Genomic DNA, 25,273 nt, shown 5'->3' on the forward strand with positions numbered 1-25,273 from the left:
TCACTTGTAAGTCGCTTTGGACAAAAGCGTCAGCGAAATACATAAACATAAACATGTGACTGGAACAAAGCAGCTGGAGTGGTCAAATCTAAGATTGGTATTCATGAGCCCGACTGCAGAGGGCTGTTTTTGTGGCAAGAGGTTCTGGTCCGAATGGATCGGAGCCTCCTGCCAGATTGGAGCGAGTTGAACAGACTGTGTCCAGGGTGAGACGGGTCTGCTGTGATCCGACCTGCATGCCTCAATGTCCTGGAGATGTACAGGTCCTGTATGGAGGGGAGTTTGCAGCCAATGACATTCTCAGCAGAGCTCACGACACGCTGCAGCCTCCTCATGTCCCTGATGGTGGCTCCAGCCTACCACACAGTGATTGAAGAGGAGAGGATGGACTCAATGATTGCAGTGTAGAACTGCCTCATCAACTGTACTGATGGGTTGAATTTCTTCAGCTGCCTCAGGAAGTACATCCTCAGCTGGGCCTTTTTTATGATGGAGGTGATGGTTGGCTCCCACTTAAAGCCCCATTCCACAACTTTCACACCTTTAATAATGTTTTTTTTTTGGTGGTATACTATCATCTATTATGTTCATTTTCTGAGCTGTGATAGTATTATGGGATCCCTCGTCTGTTTACTGCACTACACAGTTTTTGACCCGCGGTCTGCCGCCGGAAGTACTGACTGCATATTGCTTTACGGATGGGTCTCACTCCAAAGCAGAGAGAAGAGTCCAAGAAGAGTCCAAAGTAAATGCACAGTGAGCAACTTGTGTCTGATTTTGTGAAAACGCTTGATAAAATGTGTTTTTTAGTTGGGTAGGACATTCCTTAATTGAAGTGAATGCACTGGGGGCGAATGGAGACTCATCTAAAATGGCGGCTAGCAACTACGGCAGCACTAGTCCACCGGGCATCTACGTATATATGTCTGTGGTAGACCCGTGGTTTAGAGACTTGAGCTATGGCAGATCCACCAAAGAAAGCTAGAAATCCCTCATCAGAGGAATCTAGGAAAAGTCAAAGAGAATGCGATAGAGCAAGAGCAAAAATCAGAGTTAATATTGGGCTGGCTTTTCCTCGCTGGAGAGCTCTTCTCGAAAGACCTAGCCGTGCTGCTAATAGAAAGTAATAAATGATTTCACCAGGGTTATTGTGTTTGGTCGGGCATTAAGTTCTTAAATAGTCCTGATAAAACTTTATTCAATGCAGAAACGCCGCTTAATGTGTTTGGTTTGGGCACACGAGTTGGAAAAAAGCCAGTAAACACGCCTCTTATGTGTGACAGAGAGATTTGATTTTACAACAGTGATGTTACGCAGCAAACCTCGAGGGCGACAGAGAGCATATATCCGCAAAGTTCAGGAATGGAGCTTTAATGCTGTGACTTTGCTCAGCTCACAGGAGCTCCTGCTATTAGCACAACCACAGCTTTCTGTTTTTAAAAGAGGTCGGCCCAAATTTTCTTGAAAGGGTCAGGGTTTCTGTTTAATAGGAATAAATGTCTTGCAACCGGATTTGTGGACAAAACTCTGCTGAATCAGATCAATGTTTTCCGTAATCTTAGAGCTCTTATGAGCTTTTAATAACTTTAAACTGTAAAATGTTAATATATTGGGGATTTTGCCTGCTAAAGTTCTTCAAAGTGTATGTTGCGTATTGATAACAGGGTGTTTTTTCCCATGCAGCCACTCGGCCATATGCACGAAGATAATAAAGATGTCAACAAAGATCCTCCTATACTGTCAACCCCCCCTATTGCTCTGAGCCAGGACAGCCAGCAGGCAGTGATGGCTCAATTATGACCCGTAGTCTCAAATCAGTTGTCTTATAATGTCATAGATTTAATTTAAAAAAAAACTAGGAGTACAGTTAATGCAGTATTACACAAGCACCACTAGGGGGCTCTGTAAAAATGTTCAAATATACTTTTTGTGTGCAAACTCAATTCAAATCGTGGTTCTTTATTCCTAATTGTGTGTGTGTGTGTGTGTGTGTGTGTGTGTGTGTGTGTGTGTGTGTGTGTGTGTGTGTGTGTGTGTGTGTGTGTGTGTGTGTGTGTGTGTGTGTGTGTGTGTGTGTGTTTGAGTCATTCCTGATTTAGTATGTCCAAGGCATGATTAGGCCCGAGCAGCGAAAGCGCTGCGAAGGCCTCTTGTTTTTGCTCTGATTATTATTAGGCCCGAGCAGCGAAAGCGCTGCGAAGGCCTCTTGTTTTTGCTCTGATTATTATTAGGCCCGAGCAGCGAAAGCGCTGCGAAGGCCTCTTGTTTTTGCTCTGATTATTATTATTTTTTGTTATTCCGTGCCCCCTTTGAACAGCTTTTTGGGGACCTTAACATACCCCAAAACTCACAATATTTTGCACACTTGTCAGGCCTGGTGAAAAATTTGATATTTTAAAGGTCCCAAAAAAATCGCAAAGAAAATGGCTGAACAGCGCCCCCTACAAAGTGAAAAAAACCCCTCTCCATAAAGCTTAGTTTATCGTACAGTTATGAAATTTGGTACACTTGTAGTACTCAACAGTCCGCACAGAAAAGTCTCTTGCAACCATGGTCAATATCAAACAGGAAGTCGGCCATTTTGGGTTGAAATGGCGATTTTTTGCCGTTTTTGCCGTTTTTAGGGTCCGTTTCTGATTGGATTGCTCGATCATTTTTCGCACGATCGTCTCAAAAATTGTGTAAAATTGCTCAGAAGGGATGGGCGAACAAAATGAGATAAGGATTCTGAGTTTTCGTATATGTTGAAGGGGCGGAGCCAGGCCTCGAAGTTTGACTACTCGCCAAAAATATTTAAATTGCTATAACTTCATAACTGAATGGAATAGAGTTACCAAACTTTCTGTGGTCATTCGTCATCCACCCACAAAGTAAATTGAAAGGTCGGATGATGACATCACACAAGCCCCGCCCCCTCAGGACCAAAAAGATCAAGTTTTACTGTGAAAGGTCCCAAATTGCCCCATTTCACTTAATCACCACAAATTTGTAGCTGGTAACTCAAGACAAGTGGGGGTTGCTTGGCGTCACTTTATGGGAGTTTTCGGCAGAGGGCGGGGCTGTGGTGGCGCGGCGAATTCAGGCGTACCGCCTTGGCCTTACGTTTGCCTCCCATTTCGTCATTTCCAAAGATATCGTCACGAAACTTCTTGTGAGTGATCCTAGTCCGGCCCCCCAAAAGATCTGATGTGAACATCTGGTGGGCGTGGCCTATTTTCTGAAATAGCGCCCCCTAGGACCATTAAAACTATTAGCCCCAAGCCATGCTTTGACTGAGGATTACGAAATTTGGTACACTAATGTGGTGTCTCAGGACCTACAAAAAAGTCTCTTGGAGTCAAGTTCAAAGTCGCACAGGAAGTCGGCCATTTTGGATCAAGTACGCGATTTAGTGGTTTTCGCACACGTTGTTTGGAGAGTGATGCTCCGTCGCCCTTTTCACCAATCTCCTTCAAACTTCTGCTATATACCCTTAAGACATAGGGGAAAAAATTCAACCGTCGGATTTTTCAAAAGTTGAAAGGTGTGGGCGTGGCTAAGCCTCAAACTTTGACCTGTCGCCACGCTACTCTTTTTTTCACAGCTCCCTACTGGACTCCTTTTACCCAATCACCAGGATTCTGTGGCAAACAGCAGTAGACAAGTTGAGGTTACTTGGTCTCCAGTACTGGCAGGTTTTGAAAAAAGGCGGGGCTTTGGGACCATGGCGAAAATCGCCATCACGCCATGGAAATACGTTTGTCTCTCATTTCTTCAGTTATCGTGATATTGCTACGAAACTTCTGGTGAGTGATCCTAGTCTGAGCTCCAAGAGAAATAGACAGCTGAATTTTGTGGGCGTGGCCTATGTTTTGAAATAGCGCCCCCTAGGACCATTTAAACTATTAGCCCCAAGCCATGCTTTGACTGAGGATTACGAAATTTGGTACACTAATGTGGTGTCTCAGGACCTACAAAAAAGTCTCTTGGAGTCAAGTTCAAAGTCGCACAGGAAGTCGGCCATTTTGGATCAAGTACGCGATTTAGTGGTTTTCGCACACGTTGTTTGGAGAGTGATGCTCCGTCGCCCTTTTCACCAATCTCCTTCAAACTTCTGCTATATACCCTTAAGACATAGGGGAAAAAATTTAACCGTCGGATTTTTCAAAAGTTGAAAGGTGTGGGCGTGGCTAAGCCTCAAACTTTGACCTGTCGCCACGCTACTCTTTTTTTCACAGCTCCCTACTGGACTCCTTTTACCCAATCACCAGGATTCTGTGGCAAACAGCAGTAGACAAGTTGAGGTTACTTGGTCTCCAGTACTGGCAGGTTTTGAAAAAAGGCGGGGCTTTGGGACCATGGCGAAAATCGCCATCACGCCATGGAAATACGTTTGTCTCATTTCTTCAGTTATCGTGATATTGCTACAAAACTTCTGGTGAGTGATCCTAGTCTGAGCTCCAAGAGAAATAGACAGCTGAAGTTTGTGGGCGTGGCCTATATTCTTAAATAGCGCCCCCTAGAGCCATTAAAACTTTCAGCCCCAAGCCATGCTTTGACTGAGGATTACGAAATTTGGTACACTAATGTGGGGTCTCAGGACCTACAAAAAAGTCTCTTGGAGCCAAGCGTAAAGTCGCACAGGAAGTCGGCCATTTTGGTGCAAGTACGTGATTTAGTGGTTTTCGCACACATTGTTTGGAGAGTGATGCTCCGTCGCCCTTTTCACCAATCACCTTCAAACTTCTGCAATACACTCTTAAGACATAGGGGAAAAAATTCAACCGTCGGATTTTTCAAAAGTTGAAAGGTGTGGGCGTGGCTAAGCCTCAAACGTTGACCTTTCGCCATTACTTTACTTGACTTAATAACTCCCATGTGCATGATCAGATCTTTTTCGAACTTTGTCTGTGTGATCATTGACCATATCTGTAAACAATGACAATGTGGACAGCTGACATCACCTAAGCCCCGCCCCCTGACTACAGGAATTTATTTTTTATGCTGAAATGCCCATATTTGTCCCCTCTAATTTAGTCAACATGACCCTAAGGTCATGCACTGTCTTCATGATGCTGTAATGACCATTCAGATCTGATAGCTTTCCAGAAAGGGAGGGGCTTTGATGCCATGGCGAATTCTGGCGTAACGCCGTAATCTTAATATTCAATTTAATGGTGAGCTCAGAGGGGATGCTGAGTCAGGGTGAGGTGCAGACTAGGAGGCCATTCGCGGTTTCTGGTGTCGGGGTGGTTGACGTTTCTGTTCTGTCAGACGTGCACTGGTGCGACGGCAGACCGGAGCGGCGCGGAGCTGCGAGGGCCGAACGACGCTGCTTGCAGCTTTAATTAGGCCCGAGCAGCGAAAGCGCTGCGAAGGCCTCTTGTTTTTGCTCTGATTATTATTATTTTTTGTTATTCCGTGCCCCCTTTGAACAGCTTTTTGGGGACCTTAACATACCCCAAAACTCACAATATTTTGCACACTTGTCAGGCCTGGTGAAAAATTTGATATTTTAAAGGTCCCAAAAAAATCGCAAAGAAAATGGCTGAACAGCGCCCCCTACAAAGTGAAAAAAACCCCTCTCCATAAAGCTTAGTTTATCGTACAGTTATGAAATTTGGTACACTTGTAGTACTCAACAGTCCGCACAGAAAAGTCTCTTGCAACCATGGTCAATATCAAACAGGAAGTCGGCCATTTTGGGTTGAAATGGCGATTTTTTGCCGTTTTTGCCGTTTTTAGGGTCCGTTTCTGATTGGATTGCTCGATCATTTTTCGCACGATCGTCTCAAAAATTGTGTAAAATTGCTCAGAAGGGATGGGCGAACAAAATGAGATAAGGATTCTGAGTTTTCGTATATGTTGAAGGGGCGGAGCCAGGCCTCGAAGTTTGACTACTCGCCAAAAATATTTAAATTGCTATAACTTCATAACTGAATGGAATAGAGTTACCAAACTTTCTGTGGTCATTCGTCATCCACCCACAAAGTAAATTGAAAGGTCGGATGATGACATCACACAAGCCCCGCCCCCTCAGGACCAAAAAGATCAAGTTTTACTGTGAAAGGTCCCAAATTGCCCCATTTCACTTAATCACCACAAATTTGGAGCTGGTAACTCAAGACAAGTGGGGGTTGCTTGGCGTCACTTTATGGGAGTTTTCGGCAGAGGGCGGGGCTGTGGCGGCGCGGCGAATTCAGGCGTACCGCCTTGGCCTTACGTTTGCCTCCCATTTCGTCATTTCCAAAGATATCGTCACGAAACTTCTTGTGAGTGATCCTAGTCCGGCCCCCCAAAAGATCTGATGTGAACATCTGGTGGGCGTGGCCTATTTTCTGAAATAGCGCCCCCTAGGACCATTAAAACTGTCAGCCCCAAGCCATGCTTTGACTGAGGATTACGAAATTTGGTACACTAATGTGGTGTCTCAGGACCTACAAAAAAGTCTCTTGAAGCCAAGTGCAAAGTCGCACAGGAAGTCGGCCATTTTGGTCCAAGTGCGCGATTTAGTGGTTTTCACACACGTTGTTTGGAGAGTGATACTCCGTCGCCCTTTTCACCAATCACTTTCAAACTTCTGCTATATAGTCTTAAGACATAGAGGAAAAAATTCAACCGTCGGATTTTAAATAAGTATAAAGGTGTGGGCGTGGCTAAGCCTCAAACTTTGACCTTTCGCCACGCCACTCTTTTTTTCACAGCTCCTTATTGGACTCCTTTTACCCAATCACCAGGAATCTCTGGTAAATAGCAGCAGGCAAGTTGAGGTCACTTGGTCTCCAGTACTGGAAGGTTTTGCAAAAAGGCGGGGCTTTGGGAGCATGGCGAAATTCGCCATCACGCCATGGAAATACGTTTGCCTCTCATTTCTTCATTTATCGTGATATCACCTCGACCATTGTTGTGAGTGATCCTAGTCTGACCCCCAATAGAAAAGGTCAGCTTAAGTTTGTGGGCGTGGCCTTTTTTCTGTATTAGCGCCCCCTAGGACCATTAAAACTGTCAGCCCCAAGCCATGCTTTGACTGAGGATTACGAAATTTGGTACACTAATGTGGTGTCTCAGGACCTACAAAAAAGTCTCTTGGAGCCAAGTGCAAAGTCGCACAGGAAGTCGGCCATTTTGGTCCAAGTGCGCGATTTAGTGGTTTTCACACACGTTGTTTGGAGAGTGATGCTCCGTCGCCCTTTTCACCAATCGCCTTCGAGCTTCTGCTATATACTCTTAAGACATAGAGGAAAAAATTCAACCGTCGGATTTTAAATAAGTATAAAGGTGTGGGCGTGGCTAAGCCTCAAACTTTGACCTTTCGCCACGCCACTCTTTTTTTCACAGCTCCCTATTGGACTCCTTTTACCCAATCACCTGGAATCTCTGGTAAATAGCAGCTGACAAGTTGAGGTCACTTGGTCTACAGTACTGGCAGGTTTTGAAAAAAGGCGGGGCTTTGGGAGCATGGCGAAATTCGCCATCACGCCATGGCAATACGTTTGCCTCTCATTTCTTCAATTATCGTGACATCGCCACAAAATGTCTGGTGAGTGATCCTAGTCCGACCCCCAATAGAAATGGGCATCTGAGATTTGTGGGCGTGGCCTATATTCTGAAATAGCGCCCCCTAGGACCATTAAAACTGTCAGCCCCAAGACAAGGTTTGACTGAGGATTACGAAAATTGGTACACTCATGTAGGGTCTCTGGCCCTACAAAAAAGTCTCTTGGAGCCAAGCGTAATTTCGCACAGGAGGTCGGCCATTTTGGTCCAAGTACTCGATTTAGTGGTTTTCGCACACGTTGTTTGGACATTGATGGCCCGTTGCCCTTTACACCGATCACCTTCAAACTTATGCTATGTACTTTTAAGTCAAAGGGGAAAAAATTCAACCGTCGGATTTTAAATAAGTATAAAGGTGTGGGCGTGGCTAAGCCTCAAACTTTGACCTTTCGCCATGACATTACTTGACTTAATAACTCCCATGTGCATGATCAGATCTAATTCAAACTTTGTCTGTGTGATCACTGACCACATCTCAAGACAACGACAATGTGGACAGCTGACATCACCTAAGCTCCGCCCCCTGACAACAGGAAGTCTATTGTTTTATGGTGAAATGCCCATATTTGTCCCCTCTAATTTAATGAAAATGACACTCAGGTCATACAGTGTCTTCATGATGTTTTAAAGACCATTCAGATCTGATAGCTTTCCAGAAAGGGAGGGGCTTTGATGCCATGGTGAATGCTGGCGTGACGCCATGACCTTACATTTGACTGTAACTTCCACAAACGGCCTCCGATTTGCCCGAAACTGAATATGGCAATGAACAATCATGCCCTTTAGCCAATGAGGCACAAACGGTTGGTGAATGTTATATAATGTCACCAAAGCTGACCTCAGTGGGACTTTTCTGTAGTTGGTCACAGCGCCACCTAGATAACGTTATCCTTCGATAACTTTAAAAAACATGGTCAGAATAGCATTAAAGTTGGTCACTGTCATCACACCACCAGTGTGGTAAAGATAGAGGATTCCCTAGTGGTGAGACATAAAATATAATGGTGGGCTCAAAGGGGATGCTGAGTCAGGGTGAGTTTTGGACAAGGTGGCCGTTAGCAGTTTCTGGTGTTGGGGTGGTCGACGTTTGTGTTCTGCGGACGTGCCCTGGTGCCCCGGGCTGCCGGCCAGGCCGGAGCGGCGCAGAGCTGCGAGGGCCGAACGACGCTGCTTGCAGCTTTAATTATTTTTTGTTATTCCGTGCCCCCTTTGAACAGCTTTTTGGGGACCTTAACATACCCCAAAACTCACAATATTTTGCACACTTGTCAGGCCTGGTGAAAAATTTGATATTTTAAAGGTCCCAAAAAAATCGCAAAGAAAATGGCTGAACAGCGCCCCCTACAAAGTGAAAAAAACCCCTCTCCATAAAGCTTAGTTTATCGTACAGTTATGAAATTTGGTACACTTGTAGTACTCAACAGTCCGCACAGAAAAGTCTCTTGCAACCATGGTCAATATCAAACAGGAAGTCGGCCATTTTGGGTTGAAATGGCGATTTTTTGCCATTTTTGCCGTTTTTAGGGTCCGTTTCTGATTGGATTGCTCGATCATTTTTCGCACGATCGTCTCAAAAATTGTGTAAAATTGCTCAGAAGGGATGGGCGAACAAAATGAGATAAGGATTCTGAGTTTTCGTATATGTTGAAGGGGCGGAGCCAGGCCTCGAAGTTTGACTACTCGCCAAAAATATTTAAATTGCTATAACTTCATAACTGAATGGAATAGAGTTACCAAACTTTCTGTGGTCATTCGTCATCCACCCACAAAGTAAATTGAAAGGTCGGATGATGACATCACACAAGCCCCGCCCCCTCAGGACCAAAAAGATCAAGTTTTACTGTGAAAGGTCCCAAATTGCCCCATTTCACTTAATCACCACAAATTTGTAGCTGGTAACTCAAGACAAGTGGGGGTTGCTTGGCGTCACTTTATGGGAGTTTTCGGCAGAGGGCGGGGCTGTGGTGGCGCGGCGAATTCAGGCGTACCGCCTTGGCCTTACGTTTGCCTCCCATTTCGTCATTTCCAAAGATATCGTCACGAAACTTCTTGTGAGTGATCCTAGTCCGGCCCCCCAAAAGATCTGATGTGAACATCTGGTGGGCGTGGCCTATTTTCTGAAATAGCGCCCCCTAGGACCATTAAAACTATTAGCCCCAAGCCATGCTTTGACTGAGGATTACGAAATTTGGTACACTAATGTGGTGTCTCAGGACCTACAAAAAAGTCTCTTGGAGTCAAGTTCAAAGTCGCACAGGAAGTCGGCCATTTTGGATCAAGTACGCGATTTAGTGGTTTTCGCACACGTTGTTTGGAGAGTGATGCTCCGTCGCCCTTTTCACCAATCTCCTTCAAACTTCTGCTATATACCCTTAAGACATAGGGGAAAAAATTCAACCGTCGGATTTTTCAAAAGTTGAAAGGTGTGGGCGTGGCTAAGCCTCAAACTTTGACCTGTCGCCACGCTACTCTTTTTTTCACAGCTCCCTACTGGACTCCTTTTACCCAATCACCAGGATTCTGTGGCAAACAGCAGTAGACAAGTTGAGGTTACTTGGTCTCCAGTACTGGCAGGTTTTGAAAAAAGGCGGGGCTTTGGGACCATGGCGAAAATCGCCATCACGCCATGGAAATACGTTTGTCTCTCATTTCTTCAGTTATCGTGATATTGCTACGAAACTTCTGGTGAGTGATCCTAGTCTGAGCTCCAAGAGAAATAGACAGCTGAATTTTGTGGGCGTGGCCTATGTTTTGAAATAGCGCCCCCTAGGACCATTTAAACTATTAGCCCCAAGCCATGCTTTGACTGAGGATTACGAAATTTGGTACACTAATGTGGTGTCTCAGGACCTACAAAAAAGTCTCTTGGAGTCAAGTTCAAAGTCGCACAGGAAGTCGGCCATTTTGGATCAAGTACGCGATTTAGTGGTTTTCGCACACGTTGTTTGGAGAGTGATGCTCCGTCGCCCTTTTCACCAATCTCCTTCAAACTTCTGCTATATACCCTTAAGACATAGGGGAAAAAATTTAACCGTCGGATTTTTCAAAAGTTGAAAGGTGTGGGCGTGGCTAAGCCTCAAACTTTGACCTGTCGCCACGCTACTCTTTTTTTCACAGCTCCCTACTGGACTCCTTTTACCCAATCACCAGGATTCTGTGGCAAACAGCAGTAGACAAGTTGAGGTTACTTGGTCTCCAGTACTGGCAGGTTTTGAAAAAAGGCGGGGCTTTGGGACCATGGCGAAAATCGCCATCACGCCATGGAAATACGTTTGTCTCATTTCTTCAGTTATCGTGATATTGCTACGAAACTTCTGGTGAGTGATCCTAGTCTGAGCTCCAAGAGAAATAGACAGCTGAAGTTTGTGGGCGTGGCCTATATTCTTAAATAGCGCCCCCTAGAGCCATTAAAACTTTCAGCCCCAAGCCATGCTTTGACTGAGGATTACGAAATTTGGTACACTAATGTGGGGTCTCAGGACCTACAAAAAAGTCTCTTGGAGCCAAGCGTAAAGTCGCACAGGAAGTCGGCCATTTTGGTGCAAGTACGTGATTTAGTGGTTTTCGCACACATTGTTTGGAGAGTGATGCTCCGTCGCCCTTTTCACCAATCACCTTCAAACTTCTGCAATACACTCTTAAGACATAGGGGAAAAAATTCAACCGTCGGATTTTTCAAAAGTTGAAAGGTGTGGGCGTGGCTAAGCCTCAAACGTTGACCTTTCGCCATTACTTTACTTGACTTAATAACTCCCATGTGCATGATCAGATCTTTTTCGAACTTTGTCTGTGTGATCATTGACCATATCTGTAAACAATGACAATGTGGACAGCTGACATCACCTAAGCCCCGCCCCCTGACTACAGGAATTTATTTTTTATGCTGAAATGCCCATATTTGTCCCCTCTAATTTAGTCAACATGACCCTAAGGTCATGCACTGTCTTCATGATGCTGTAATGACCATTCAGATCTGATAGCTTTCCAGAAAGGGAGGGGCTTTGATGCCATGGCGAATTCTGGCGTAACGCCGTAATCTTAATATTCAATTTAATGGTGAGCTCAGAGGGGATGCTGAGTCAGGGTGAGGTGCAGACTAGGAGGCCATTCGCGGTTTCTGGTGTCGGGGTGGTTGACGTTTCTGTTCTGTCAGACGTGCACTGGTGCGACGGCAGACCGGAGCGGCGCGGAGCTGCGAGGGCCGAACGACGCTGCTTGCAGCTTTAATTAGGCCCGAGCAGTGAAGCTGCGAAGGCCTATTGTATCTGCTCCGTTTATTATTACGCTTTCTTTCTTTCTTTTTTCTTCCGCGTCTTTGACTGGCCTTTAGGGGGTCTTAGCATATCCAAAAAGTCACCAAATTCTGGCCCAATATAGAAAGTGCGTGAAATTTACGTATTTCACTGGCGATGTGAAAGTTCATAAAAAAATGGCTGAACAGCGCCCCCTAGAAAGTGAAAAATACCCCTCTCCATAAAGCTTAGTTTATCGTACAGTTATGAAATTTGGTACACTTGTAGAACTCAACAATATGCACAGAAAAGCCTCTTGCATCCATGGTCAATATCAAACAGGAAGTCGGCCATTTTGGACTAAAGTGGCCATTTTGACCCTGTTTCGGCCATTTCTTGGGTCTATATTTGGTTGAACAGTTTGGTCATTTTTCGCACGATCGTCTCAAAAATAGTGTGCGATCGAACAGAAGCGACAGACGATTAAAATGAGACAATAAAATTGACTTTTCGTAAATACTGAAGGGGCGGGACCAGGCCTCAAAGTTCGAGCACTCGCCAAAAAAATTCAAATTGCTATAATTTCATAAATGAAAGAATTACGGTTAAAGAAATGTTCTGTGGACAATTGTCATTGCCCTCCGAAGACAAATGAATGGTCGATTGATGATGTCACATAAGCCCCGCCCCCTCAGGACTTAAAAGGTCAAGTTTTACTGGGAAATTTTCCAAAATTCGCCCTTTCCAATAATCACCCCAAATTTGTAGCGGGTAACTGAAGACAAGTTGGGGTTGCTTGGCTTCACTTTATGGGAGTTTTCTGCAGAAGGCGGGGCTGTGGCGGCGCGGCGAATTCAGGCGTACCACTTAGGCCTTACGTTTGCCTCCCATTTCGTCATTTCTAGAGATATCGCCACGAAGCTTCTTGTGAGTGATCCTAGTCTGGCCCCCCAAAAGATCTGATGTGAAATTCCGGTGGGCGTGGTCTATTTTCTGAAATAGCGCCCCCTAGGACCATTAAAACTGACAGCCCCAAGCCATGCTTTGACTGAGGATTACGAAATTTGGTACACTAATGTGGTGTCTCAGGACCTACAAAAAAGTCTCTTGGAGCCAAGTGCATTGTCGCACAGGAAGTCGGCCATTTTGGTCCAAGTGCGCAATTTAGTGGTTTTCGCACACGTTGTTTGGAGAGTGATGCTCCGTCGCCCTTTTCACCAATTGCCTTCACACTTCGGCTACATACTCTTAACACATAGATGAAAAAATTCAACCGTCGGATTTTAAATAAGTATAAAGGTGTGGGCGTGGCTAAGCCTCAAACTTTGACCTGTCGCCACGCCACTCTTTTTTTTCACAGCTCCCTATTGGACTCCTTTTAACCAATCACCACCAAACAGTGGCGAATAGCAGCAGACAAGTTGAGGTCACTTGGTCTATAGTACTGGCAGGTTTCGAATAAAGGCGGGGCTTTGGAAGAATGGCGAAATTCGCCATCACGACATGGAAATACGTTTGTCTCTCATTTCTTCAGTCATTGTGACATCGCCATACAAGTTCTGATGAGTGATCCTACTCTGACCCCTAATAGAATTGGACAGCTGAAGTTTGTGGGCGTGGCCTATTTTCTGAAACAGCGCCCCCTAGGACCATTAAAACAGTCAGCCCCAAGCCATGCTTTGACTGAGGATCACAAAATTTGGCACACTAATGTAGTGTACCAGGACCTACAAAAAAGTCTCTTGGAGCCAAGCACAATGTCGCACAGGAGGTCGGCCATTTTGGTCCAAGTACTCAATTTAGTGGTTTTCGCACACGTTATTAGGAGAATGATATCTCCTCGCCCTTTCCACCGATCACCTTCAAACCTCTGCTATATACTCTTAAGACATAGAGGAAAAAATTCAACCGTCGGATTTTAAATAAGTATAAAGGTGTGGGCGTGGCTAAGCCTCAAACTTTGACCAGTCGCCATTACCTTATTTGACTTAACAACTCCCATGTGCATGATCAGATCAATTTCATACTTTGTCTGTGTGATCACTGACCACATCTGAAGACAGTGACAATGTGGACAGCTGACATCACCTAAGCCCCGCCCCCTGACTACAGGAAGTCAACTGTTTTATGGTGAAATGCCCATATTTGTTCCCTCTAATTTAGTCAAGATGACACTAAGGTCATGCACTGTCTTCATGATGTTGTAATGACCATTCAGATCTGATAGCTTTTCAGAAAGGGAGGGGCTTTGATGCCATGGCGATTTCTGGCGTGACGCTGTGACCTTACGTTTGACTGTAACTTCCACAAACAGCCTCCGATTTGCCCGAGACTGAACATCACATCACCAGTGTGGTAAAGATAGAGTATCTCCTAGTGGTGAGACGTGTAATGCTGGGCTCAGAGGGGATGCTGAATCAGGGTGAGGTGTGGACGAGGAGGCCGTTCACGGTTTCTGGTGTCGGGGCGGTTGACTTTCTGTTCTGCCAGACGTGCCCTGGTGCCCCCGGCTGCCGGCCAGGATGGACAAGCGCGGAGCTGGGTTTGGAGAGCGTCGGGGATGGAGCGGAGGGGGTGCGGAAGGAGGGCGAGCAGCTTCGCTGCGAGGGCCGAACGACGCTGCTTGCAGCTTTAATTAGGCCCGAGCAGCGAAAGCGCTGCGAAGGCCTCTTGTTTTTGCTCTGATTATTATTATTTTTTGTTATTCCGTGCCCCCTTTGAACAGCTTTTTGGGGACCTTAACATACCCCAAAACTCACAATATTTTGCACACTTGTCAGGCCTGGTGAAAAATTTGATATTTTAAAGGTCCCAAAAAAATCGCAAAGAAAATGGCTGAACAGCGCCCCCTACAAAGTGAAAAAAACCCCTCTCCATAAAGCTTAGTTTATCGTACAGTTATGAAATTTGGTACACTTGTAGTACTCAACAGTCCGCACAGAAAAGTCTCTTGCAACCATGGTCAATATCAAACAGGAAGTCGGCCATTTTGGGTTGAAATGGCGATTTTTTGCCGTTTTTGCCGTTTTTAGGGTCCGTTTCTGATTGGATTGCTCGATCATTTTTCGCACGATCGTCTCAAAAATTGTGTAAAATTGCTCAGAAGGGATGGGCGAACAAAATGAGATAAGGATTCTGAGTTTTCGTATATGTTGAAGGGGCGGAGCCAGGCCTCGAAGTTTGACTACTCGCCAAAAATATTTAAATTGCTATAACTTCATAACTGAATGGAATAGAGTTACCAAACTTTCTGTGGTCATTCGTCATCCACCCACAAAGTAAATTGAAAGGTCGGATGATGACATCACACAAGCCCCGCCCCCTCAGGACCAAAAAGATCAAGTTTTACTGTGAAAGGTCCCAAATTGCCCCATTTCACTTAATCACCACAAATTTGTAGCTGGTAACTCAAGACAAGTGGGGGTTGCTTGGCGTCACTTTATGGGAGTTTTCGGCAGAGGGCGGGGCTGTGGTGGCGCGGCGAATTCAGGCGTACCGCCTTGGCCTTACGTTTGCCTCCCATTTCGTCATTTCCAAAGATATCGTCACGAAACTTCTTGTGAGTGATCCTAGTCCGGCCCCCCAAAAGATCTGATGTGAACATCTGGTGGGCGTGGCCTATTTTCTGAAATAGCGCCCCCTAGGACCATTAAAACTATTAGCCCCAAGCCATGCTTTGACTGAGGATTACGAAATTTGGTACACTAATGTGGTGTCTCAGGACCTACAAAAAAGTCTCTTGGAGTCAAGTTCAAAGTCGCACAGGAAGTCGGCCATTTTGGATCAAGTACGCGATTTAGTGGTTTTCGCACACGTTGTTTGGAGAGTGATGCTCCGTCGCCCTTTTCACCAATCTCCTTCAAACTTCTGCTATATACCCTTAAGACATAGGGGAAAAAATTCAACCGTCGGATTTTTCAAAAGTTGAAAGGTGTGGGCGTGGCTAAGCCTCAAACTTTGACCTGTCGCCACGCTACTCTTTTTTTCACAGCTCCCTACTGGACTCCTTTTACCCAATCACCAGGATTCTGTGGCAAACAGCAGTAGACAAGTTGAGGTTACTTGGTCTCCAGTACTGGCAGGTTTTGAAAAAAGGCGGGGCTTTGGGACCATGGCGAAAATCGCCATCACGCCATGGAAATACGTTTGTCTCTCATTTCTTCAGTTATCGTGATATTGCTACGAAACTTCTGGTGAGTGATCCTAGTCTGAGCTCCAAGAGAAATAGACAGCTGAATTTTGTGGGCGTGGCCTATGTTTTGAAATAGCGCCCCCTAGGACCATTTAAACTATTAGCCCCAAGCCATGCTTTGACTGAGGATTACGAAATTTGGTACACTAATGTGGTGTCTCAGGACCTACAAAAAAGTCTCTTGGAGTCAAGTTCAAAGTCGCACAGGAAGTCGGCCATTTTGGATCAAGTACGCGATTTAGTGGTTTTCGCACACGTTGTTTGGAGAGTGATGCTCCGTCGCCCTTTTCACCAATCTCCTTCAAACTTCTGCTATATACCCTTAAGACATAGGGGAAAAAATTTAACCGTCGGATTTTTCAAAAGTTGAAAGGTGTGGGCGTGGCTAAGCCTCAAACTTTGACCTGTCGCCACGCTACTCTTTTTTTCACAGCTCCCTACTGGACTCCTTTTACCCAATCACCAGGATTCTGTGGCAAACAGCAGTAGACAAGTTGAGGTTACTTGGTCTCCAGTACTGGCAGGTTTTGAAAAAAGGCGGGGCTTTGGGACCATGGCGAAAATCGCCATCACGCCATGGAAATACGTTTGTCTCATTTCTTCAGTTATCGTGATATTGCTACGAAACTTCTGGTGAGTGATCCTAGTCTGAGCTCCAAGAGAAATAGACAGCTGAAGTTTGTGGGCGTGGCCTATATTCTTAAATAGCGCCCCCTAGAGCCATTAAAACTTTCAGCCCCAAGCCATGCTTTGACTGAGGATTACGAAATTTGGTACACTAATGTGGGGTCTCAGGACCTACAAAAAAGTCTCTTGGAGCCAAGCGTAAAGTCGCACAGGAAGTCGGCCATTTTGGTGCAAGTACGTGATTTAGTGGTTTTCGCACACATTGTTTGGAGAGTGATGCTCCGTCGCCCTTTTCACCAATCACCTTCAAACTTCTGCAATACACTCTTAAGACATAGGGGAAAAAATTCAACCGTCGGATTTTTCAAAAGTTGAAAGGTGTGGGCGTGGCTAAGCCTCAAACGTTGACCTTTCGCCATTACTTTACTTGACTTAATAACTCCCATGTGCATGATCAGATCTTTTTCGAACTTTGTCTGTGTGATCATTGACCATATCTGTAAACAATGACAATGTGGACAGCTGACATCACCTAAGCCCCGCCCCCTGACTACAGGAATTTATTTTTTATGCTGAAATGCCCATATTTGTCCCCTCTAATTTAGTCAACATGACCCTAAGGTCATGCACTGTCTTCATGATGCTGTAATGACCATTCAGATCTGATAGCTTTCCAGAAAGGGAGGGGCTTTGATGCCATGGCGAATTCTGGCGTAACGCCGTAATCTTAATATTCAATTTAATGGTGAGCTCAGAGGGGATGCTGAGTCAGGGTGAGGTGCAGACTAGGAGGCCATTCGCGGTTTCTGGTGTCGGGGTGGTTGACGTTTCTGTTCTGTCAGACGTGCACTGGTGCGACGGCAGACCGGAGCGGCGCGGAGCTGCGAGGGCCGAACGACGCTGCTTGCAGCTTTAATTATTATTCTTTTTTCTTCCGCGTCTTTGAATGGCCTTTAGGGGGTCTTAGCATATCCAAAAAGTCACCAAATTCTGGCCCAATATAGAAAGTGCGTGAAATTTACGTATTTCACTGGCGATGTGAAAGTTCGTAAAAAATTGGCTGAACAGCGCCCCCTAGAAAGTGAAAAATACCCCTCTCCATAAAGCTTAGTTTATCGTACAGTTATGAAATTTGGTACACTTGTAGTACTCAACAGTCCGCACAGAAAAGTCTCTTGCAACCATGGTCTATATCACACAGGAAGTCGGCCATTTTAGGTTGAATTGGCGATTTTTAGCCATTTTGGCCATTTCTAGGGTCTATATTTGGTTGAACAGTTTGGTCATTTTTCGCACGATCGTCTCAAAAATTGTGTGCGATCGAACAGAAGCGATGGCCGATTCAAATGAGAAAATAAAATTGACTTTTCGTAAATACTGAAGGGGCGGGGCCAGGCCTCAAAGTTCGAGCACTCGCCAAGAAAATTCAAATTGCTATAATTTCATAAATGAAAGAATTACAGTTAAAGTAACATTCTATGGACAATCGTCATCGCCCCCCGAAGACAAATGAATGGTTGAATGGTGATGTCACATAAGCCCCGCCCCCTAAGTACTTAAAAGGTCAAGTTTTACTGGGAAATTTTCCAAAATTCGCCCTTTCAAATAATCATCCCAAATTTGTAGCTGGTAACTGAAGACAAGTTGGGGTTTCTTGGCGTCACTTTATGGGAGTTTTCTGCAGAAGGCGGGGCAGTGGCGGCACGGCGAAATCAGGCGTACCGACGTGGCCTTACGTTTGCCTCCCATTTCGTCATTTCTAGAGATATCGCCACGACACTTCTTGGGAGTGATCCTAGTCTGGCCCCCAAAAGAATCTGATGTGAACATCCGGTGGGCGTGGCCTATTTTCTGAAATAGCGCCCCCTAGGACCATTAAAACTGTCAGCCCCAAGCCATGCTTTGACTGAGGAGTACGAAATTTGGTACACTAATGTGGTGTCTCAGGACCTACAAAAAAGTCTCTTGGAGCCAAGTGCGAAGTCACACAGGAAGTCGGCCATTTTGGTCCAAGTACTGGATTTAGTGGTTTTCGCACACGTTGTTTGGAGAAGGATGCTCCATCACTCTTTTCACCAATCACCTTCAAACCTCTGTCATACACTCTTAAGACATAGATGAAAAAATTCAACCGTCAGATTTTAAATAAGTATAAAGGTGTGGGCGTGGCTAAGCCTCAAACTTTGACCTGTCGCCACGCCACTCTTTTTTTCACAGCTCCCTATTGGCCTCCTTTTAACCAATCACCAGCAATCACTGGCTAATAGCAGCAGACAAGTTGAGGTCAATTGGTCTATAATACTGGCAGGTTTCGAATAAAGGCGGGGCTTTGGGAGCATGGCGAAATTCGCCATCACGCCATGGAAATACGTTTGTCTCTCATTTCTTCTATCACTGTGACATCGCCACACAATTTCTGATGAGTGATCCTACTCTGACCCCTAATAGATTTGGACAGCTGAAGTTTGTGGGCGTGGCCTATTTTCTGAAATAGCACCCCCTAGGACCATTAAAACTGTCAGCCCCAAGCCTTGCTTTGACTGAGGATCACGAAATTTGGCACACTAATGTAGTGTCTCAGGACCTACAAAAAAGTCTCTTGGAGCCAAGCACAATGTCGCACAGGAGGTCGGCCATTTTGGTCCAAGTACGCGATTTAGTGGTTTTCGCACACGTTATTAGGAGAATGATGTCTCGTCGACCTTTCCACCGATCACCTTCAAACTCCTGCTATATACTCTTAAGACATAGAGGAAAAAATTCAACCGTCGGATTTCAAATAAGTATAAAGATGTGGGCGTGGCTAAGCCTCAAACTTTGACCAGTCGCCATTACGTTACTTGACTTGGTAACTCTCATGTGCATGATCAGATCAATTTCAAACTTTGTCTGTGTTATCACTGACCACATCTGAAGACAGTGACAATGTGGACAGCTGGCATCACCTAAGCCCCACCCCCTGACTACAGGAAGTTTACTGTTTTATGGTGAAATGCCCATATTTGTCCCCTCTAATTTAGTCAACATGACACAAAGGTCATGCACTGTCTTCATGATGTTGTAATGACCATTCAGATCTGATAGCTTTTCAGAAAGGGAGGGGCTTTGATGCCATGGTGAATTCTGTTCTGGTGGACGTTTCTGTTCTGCTGACGCGCCCTGTTGTCCCGGGCTGCTGGTCAGGAAGGAGCGGCGGGGTGCTGGGTTTTGAGAGCATTGGGGATGGAGTGGAGGGGGTAAGGACGGAGGGCGAGCAGCTTCGCTGCGAGGGCCGAACGACGCTGCTTGCAGCTTTAATTATTTTTTGTTATTCCGTGCCCCCTTTGAACAGCTTTTTGGGGACCTTAACATACCCCAAAACTCACAATATTTTGCACACTTGTCAGGCCTGGTGAAAAATTTGATATTTTAAAGGTCCCAAAAAAATCGCAAAGAAAATGGCTGAACAGCGCCCCCTACAAAGTGAAAAAAAACCTCTCCATAAAGCTTAGTTTATCGTACAGTTATGAAATTTGGTACACTTGTAGTACTCAACAGTCCGCACAGAAAAGTCTCTTGCAACCATGGTCAATATCAAACAGGAAGTCGGCCATTTTGGGTTGAAATGGCAATTTTTTGCCGTTTTTGCCGTTTTTAGGGTCCGTCTCTGATTGGATTGCTCGATCATTTTTCGCACGATCGTCTCAAAAATTGTGTAAAATTGCTCAGAAGGGATGGGCGAACAAAATGAGATAAGGATTCTGAGTTTTCGTATATGTTGAAGGGGCGGAGCCAGGCCTCAAAGTTTGACTACTCGCCAAAAAAATTTAAATTGCTATAACTTCATAATTGAATGGAATAGAGTTACCAAACTTTCTGTGGTCATTTGTCATCGACCCACAAAGTAAATTGAATGGTCGGTTGATGACATCACACAAGCCCCGCCCCCTCAGGACCAAAAAGGTCAAGTTTTACTGTGAAAGGTCCCAAATTGCCCCATTTCACTTAATCACCACAAATTTGGAGCTGGTAATTCAAGGCAAGTGGGGGTTGCTTGGCGTCACTTTATGGGAGTTTTCGGCAGAGGGCGGGGCTGTGGCGGCGCGGCGAAGTAAGGCGTACCGCCGTGGCCTTACGTTTGCCTCCCATTTCTTTATTTCTAAAGATGTCGTCACGAAACTTCTTGTGAGTGATCCTAGTCTGGCCCCCCAAAAAATCTGACGTGAACATCCGGTGGGCGTGGCCAATTTTCTGAAATAGCGCCCCCTAGGACCATTAAAACTGTCAGCCCCAAGCCATGCTTTGACTGAGGATTACGAAATTTGGTACACTAATGTGGTGTCTCAGGACCTACAAAAAAGTCTCTTGGAGCCAAGTGCAAAGTCGCACAGGAAGTCGGCCATTTTGGTCCAAGTGCGCGATTTAGTGGTTTTCACACACGTTGTTTGGAGAGTGATACTCCGTCGCCCTTTTCACCAATCACTTTCAAACTTCTGCTATATAGTCTTAAGACATAGAGGAAAACATTCAACCGTCGGATTTTAAATAAGTATAAAGGTGTGGGCGTGGCTAAGCCTCAAACTTTGACCTTTCGCCACGCCACTCTTTTTTTCACAGCTCCTTATTGGACTCCTTTTACCCAATCACCAGGAATCTCTGGTAAATAGCAGCAGGCAAGTTGAGGTCACTTGGTCTCCAGTACTGGAAGGTTTTGAAAAAAGGCGGGGCTTTGGGAGCATAGCGAAATTCGCCATCACGCCATGGAAATACGTTTGCCTCTCATTTCTTCATTTATCGTGATATCACCTCAAAATTTGTTGTGAGTGATCCTAGTCTGACCCCCAATAGAAATGGTCAGTTTAAGTTTGTGGGCGTGGCCTATTTTCTGAATTAGCGCCCCCTAGGACAATTAAAACTGTCAGCCCCAAGCCATGCTTTGACTGAGGATTACGAAATTTGGTCCACTAATGTGGTGTCTCAGGACCTACAAAAAAGTCTCTTGGAGCCAAGTGCAAAGTCGCACAGGAAGTCGGCCATTTTGGTCCAAGTACTCGATTTAGTGGTTTTCGCACACGTTGTTTGGAGAGTGATGCTCCATCGCCCTTTTCACCAATCACCTTCAAACTTCTGCTATATCCTCTTAAGACATAGAGGAAAAAATTCAACCGTCGGATTTTAAATAAGTATAAAGGTGTGGGCGTGGCTAAGCCTCAAACTTTGACCTTTCGCCACGCCACTCTTTTTTTCACAGCTCCCTATTGGACTCCTTTTACCCAATCACCTGGAATCTCTGGTAAATAGCAGCTGACAAGTTGAGGTCACTTGGTCTACAGTACTGGCAGGTTTTGAAAAAAGGCGGGGCTTTGGGAGCATGGCGAAATTCGCCATCACGCCATGGCAATACGTTTGCCTCTCATTTCTTCAATTATCGTGACATCGCCACAAAATGTCTGGTGAGTGATCCTAGTCTGAACCCCAATAGAAATGGGCATCTGAGATTTGTGGGCGTGGCCTATATTCTGAAATAGCGCCCCCTAGGACCATTAAAACTGTCAGCCCCAAGACAAGGTTTGACTGAGGATTACGAAAATTGGTACACTCATGTAGGGTCTCTGGACCTACAAAAAAGTCTCTTGGAGCCAAGCGCAATTTCGCACAGGAGGTCAGCCATTTTGGTCCAAGTACTCGATTTAGTGGTTTTCGCACACGTTGTTTGGACATTGATGGCCCGTTGCCCTTTACACAGATCACCTTCAAACTTATGCTATGTACTTTTAAGTCAAAGGGGAAAAAATTCAACCGTCGGATTTTAAATAAGTATAAAGGTGTGGGCGTGGCTAAGCCTCAAACTTTGACCTTTCGCCATGACATTACTTGACTTAACTCCCATGTGCATGATCAGATCTAATTCAAACTTTGTCTGTGTGATCACTGACCACATCTCAAGACAACGACAATGTGGACAGCTGACATCACCTAAGCCCCGCCCCCTGACAACAGGAAGTCTATTGTTTTATGGTGAAATGCCCATATTTGTCCCCTCTAATTTAGTGAAAATGACACTCAGGTCCCAAAAACTAGTTTTCTTGTCCGGGGATTGGACCGCCAAGGCTCCCGCCTTGGTCTGCCACCCGATTCGCATTGCACCGGACCCTTCATGTTCCTCCTGCGGGTGGTGGGTCCACAGTTGGACGAGCCCATGTATCCGGTTCGGGCTGGGCCCGGCCGGGCCCCATGGGCGAAAGCCCGGCCACCAGGCGCTCGCTCACGGGCCCCAACCCCAGGCCTGGCTCCAGGGTGGGACCCCGGTAACCCTCCGGGCCGGGTACTCCGACTCTTCATTTTAACCGCCATGAAAGATCCTTCGAACCGTTCTTTGTCTCACCCTTCACCTAAGACCAATTTGTCATGGGAGACCCTACCAGGGGCACTAAGTGCCCCAGACAACATAGCTCCTAGGATCATTAGGGCACTCAAACTCCTCCACCACGATAAGGTGACGGTTCAAGGAGGAGAGGTCCTACCTCAAGTGGAGGAGTTTAAGTATCTCGGGGTCTTGTTCACGAGTGAGGGTAGGAGGGATCGGGAGATCGACAGGCGGATTGGTTCGGCGTCTGCAGTGATGCGGACGCTGAGCCGATCTGTCGTGGGGAAGAGGGAGCTGAGCCAGAAAGCCAGGCTCTCGATTTACCGGTCGATCTACGTCCCAATCCTCACCTATGGTCATGAGCTTTGGGTAATGACCGAAAGAACGAGATCGCGGATACAAGCGGCCGAAATGAGTTTCCTCCGTAGGGTGGCCGGGCTCAGCCTTAGAGATAGGGTGAGGAGCTCGGACATTCGGGAGGGACTCGGAGTAGAACCGCTGCTCCTCCGGATCGAAAGGAGCCAGTTGAGGTGGTTTGGGCATCTGGTCAGGATGCCTCCTGGACGCCTCCCCGGGGAGGTGTTTCGGGCATGTCCTGCCGGCAGAAGGCCCCCGGGTCGACCCAGGACACGTTGGAGAGGTTACATCTCCAATCTGGTCCGGGAACGCCTTGGGGTCCTGCCGGAGGAGCTGGTGGACAAGGCCGGGGAGAGGACGGCCTGGAGCTCCCTAGTTGGGATGCTGCCCCCGCGACCCGGACCCGGATAAGCGGAGGAAGACGAGAGACGAGACACTCAGGTCATACAGTGTCTTCATGATGTTTTAAAGACCATTCAGATCTGATAGCTTTCCAGAAAGGGAGGGGCTTTGATGCCATGGTGAATGCTGGCGTGACGCCATGACCTTACATTTGACTGTAACTTCCACAAACGGCCTCCGATTTGCCCGAAACTGAATATGGCAATGAACAATCATGCCCTTTAGCCAATGAGGCACAAGCGGTTGGTGAATGTTATATAATGTCACCAAAGCTGACCTCAATGGGACTTTTCTGTAGTTGGTCACAGCGCCACCTAGATAACGTTATCCTTCGATAACTTTAAAAAACATGGTCAGAATAGCATTAAAGTTGGTCACTGTCATCACACCACCAGTGTGGTAAAGATAGAGGATTCCCTAGTGTTGAGACATAAAATATAATGGTGGGCTCAAAGGGGATGCTGAGTCAGGGTGAGTTGCGGACAAGGTGGCCGTTAGCAGTTTCTGGTGTTGGGGTGGTCGACGTTTGTGTTCTGCGGACGTGCCCTGGTGCCCCGGGCTGCCGGCCAGGCCGGAGCGGCGCGGAGCTGCGAGGGCCGAACGACGCTGCTTGCAGCTTTAATTTATTTTGCATTCATAATTGAAACCATGCCTCTAGTTAACAGTTTTTGTTTTGGTAGTATTTTATTTGTAGGCTTTCTACATCACATGTCAGTTTTTATAATTATTTCTAATTTATCTTACTACTTGTTGTTTTCGAGACTAAAAAGACATCAGGTTTCTTATGTGGATGCAGTGAAACGTTCTGCGATGTAAGGGGGAGGGGCACCTACTTGGTTGGAGTTGCTGCAACTGTGTGACAGACTCATACCTTGAGTATCATTACAAATCTCTTGAGCATGCGGTCATCAGCAGTCTCTTCTTGAATGTCCACAAACCATTCTGACACTTCATCATCGTCAGAGGAAGTCACACTAAGATCTCCTAGAAAACTAGACAAACAGTAGCAGAAGCAAAATGATTTAGCTCTTCACATATATGTATGCTCCTCAACATATTTTCTAATATAAAACAGCATATATGAGTTGAGCCTTGGCTACAGGCGACAATACAAACAACATTGGTGTGAAACAAACAAAATATGTCCAGAGTGATCAAATATATCATTGTTTTTCCTTTGATGATGGTACATTTGCTCATCATTATCAATTAGCAGTTTTGGGTTTAATTTTTACTGTGAGACCAAAGAGAAAATAAAGAAATGACAGAAATAATAGCCACATTTCCACCACGGGAATTCCAGGACATTTCTGGGAAGGAGAAGGTGAGAGAGCAAATATGATGGCTCGGTCCTCTCAGTCGTTGTGTCTCCATACAGAAATGGCCCAGGGTGTAGAAATCCCAAAGATTTGTATTAAAGCCAAAAGAGCTTGTGATCACTCGTTGCATTCTGGGACGTGGCAGCCATGATGGTAGCATTTTGAGTGTGAACAAACCGTACTAACAAACAGAACATGGCAGAGAAGAAGCAGATTTGGGAGAAAGTGTTAAACAACATGTAAACGTGCGGATGTAAACATC

The 25,273-nt window shown here is 45.8% G+C and overlaps 1 protein-coding gene across 1 annotated transcript in view; it reads right to left on the minus strand.

The window, feature by feature from the left end:
• LOC107374083 (outer dynein arm-docking complex subunit 2) overlaps nucleotides 1–25,273 on the minus strand; it is a 49,331-nt gene that overhangs the window by 20,508 nt on the left and 3,550 nt on the right. The window contains exon 2 of the mRNA XM_070550599.1: nucleotides 24,564–24,684. Within this exon, the coding sequence (XP_070406700.1) occupies nucleotides 24,564–24,684 (121 nt within the window). The remainder of the gene's footprint in view (nucleotides 1–24,563; nucleotides 24,685–25,273) is intronic.

This window comes from Nothobranchius furzeri, chromosome 4, assembly GCF_043380555.1.
Source record: "Nothobranchius furzeri strain GRZ-AD chromosome 4, NfurGRZ-RIMD1, whole genome shotgun sequence".
Taxonomy (NCBI): Eukaryota; Metazoa; Chordata; class Actinopteri; order Cyprinodontiformes; family Nothobranchiidae; genus Nothobranchius; species Nothobranchius furzeri.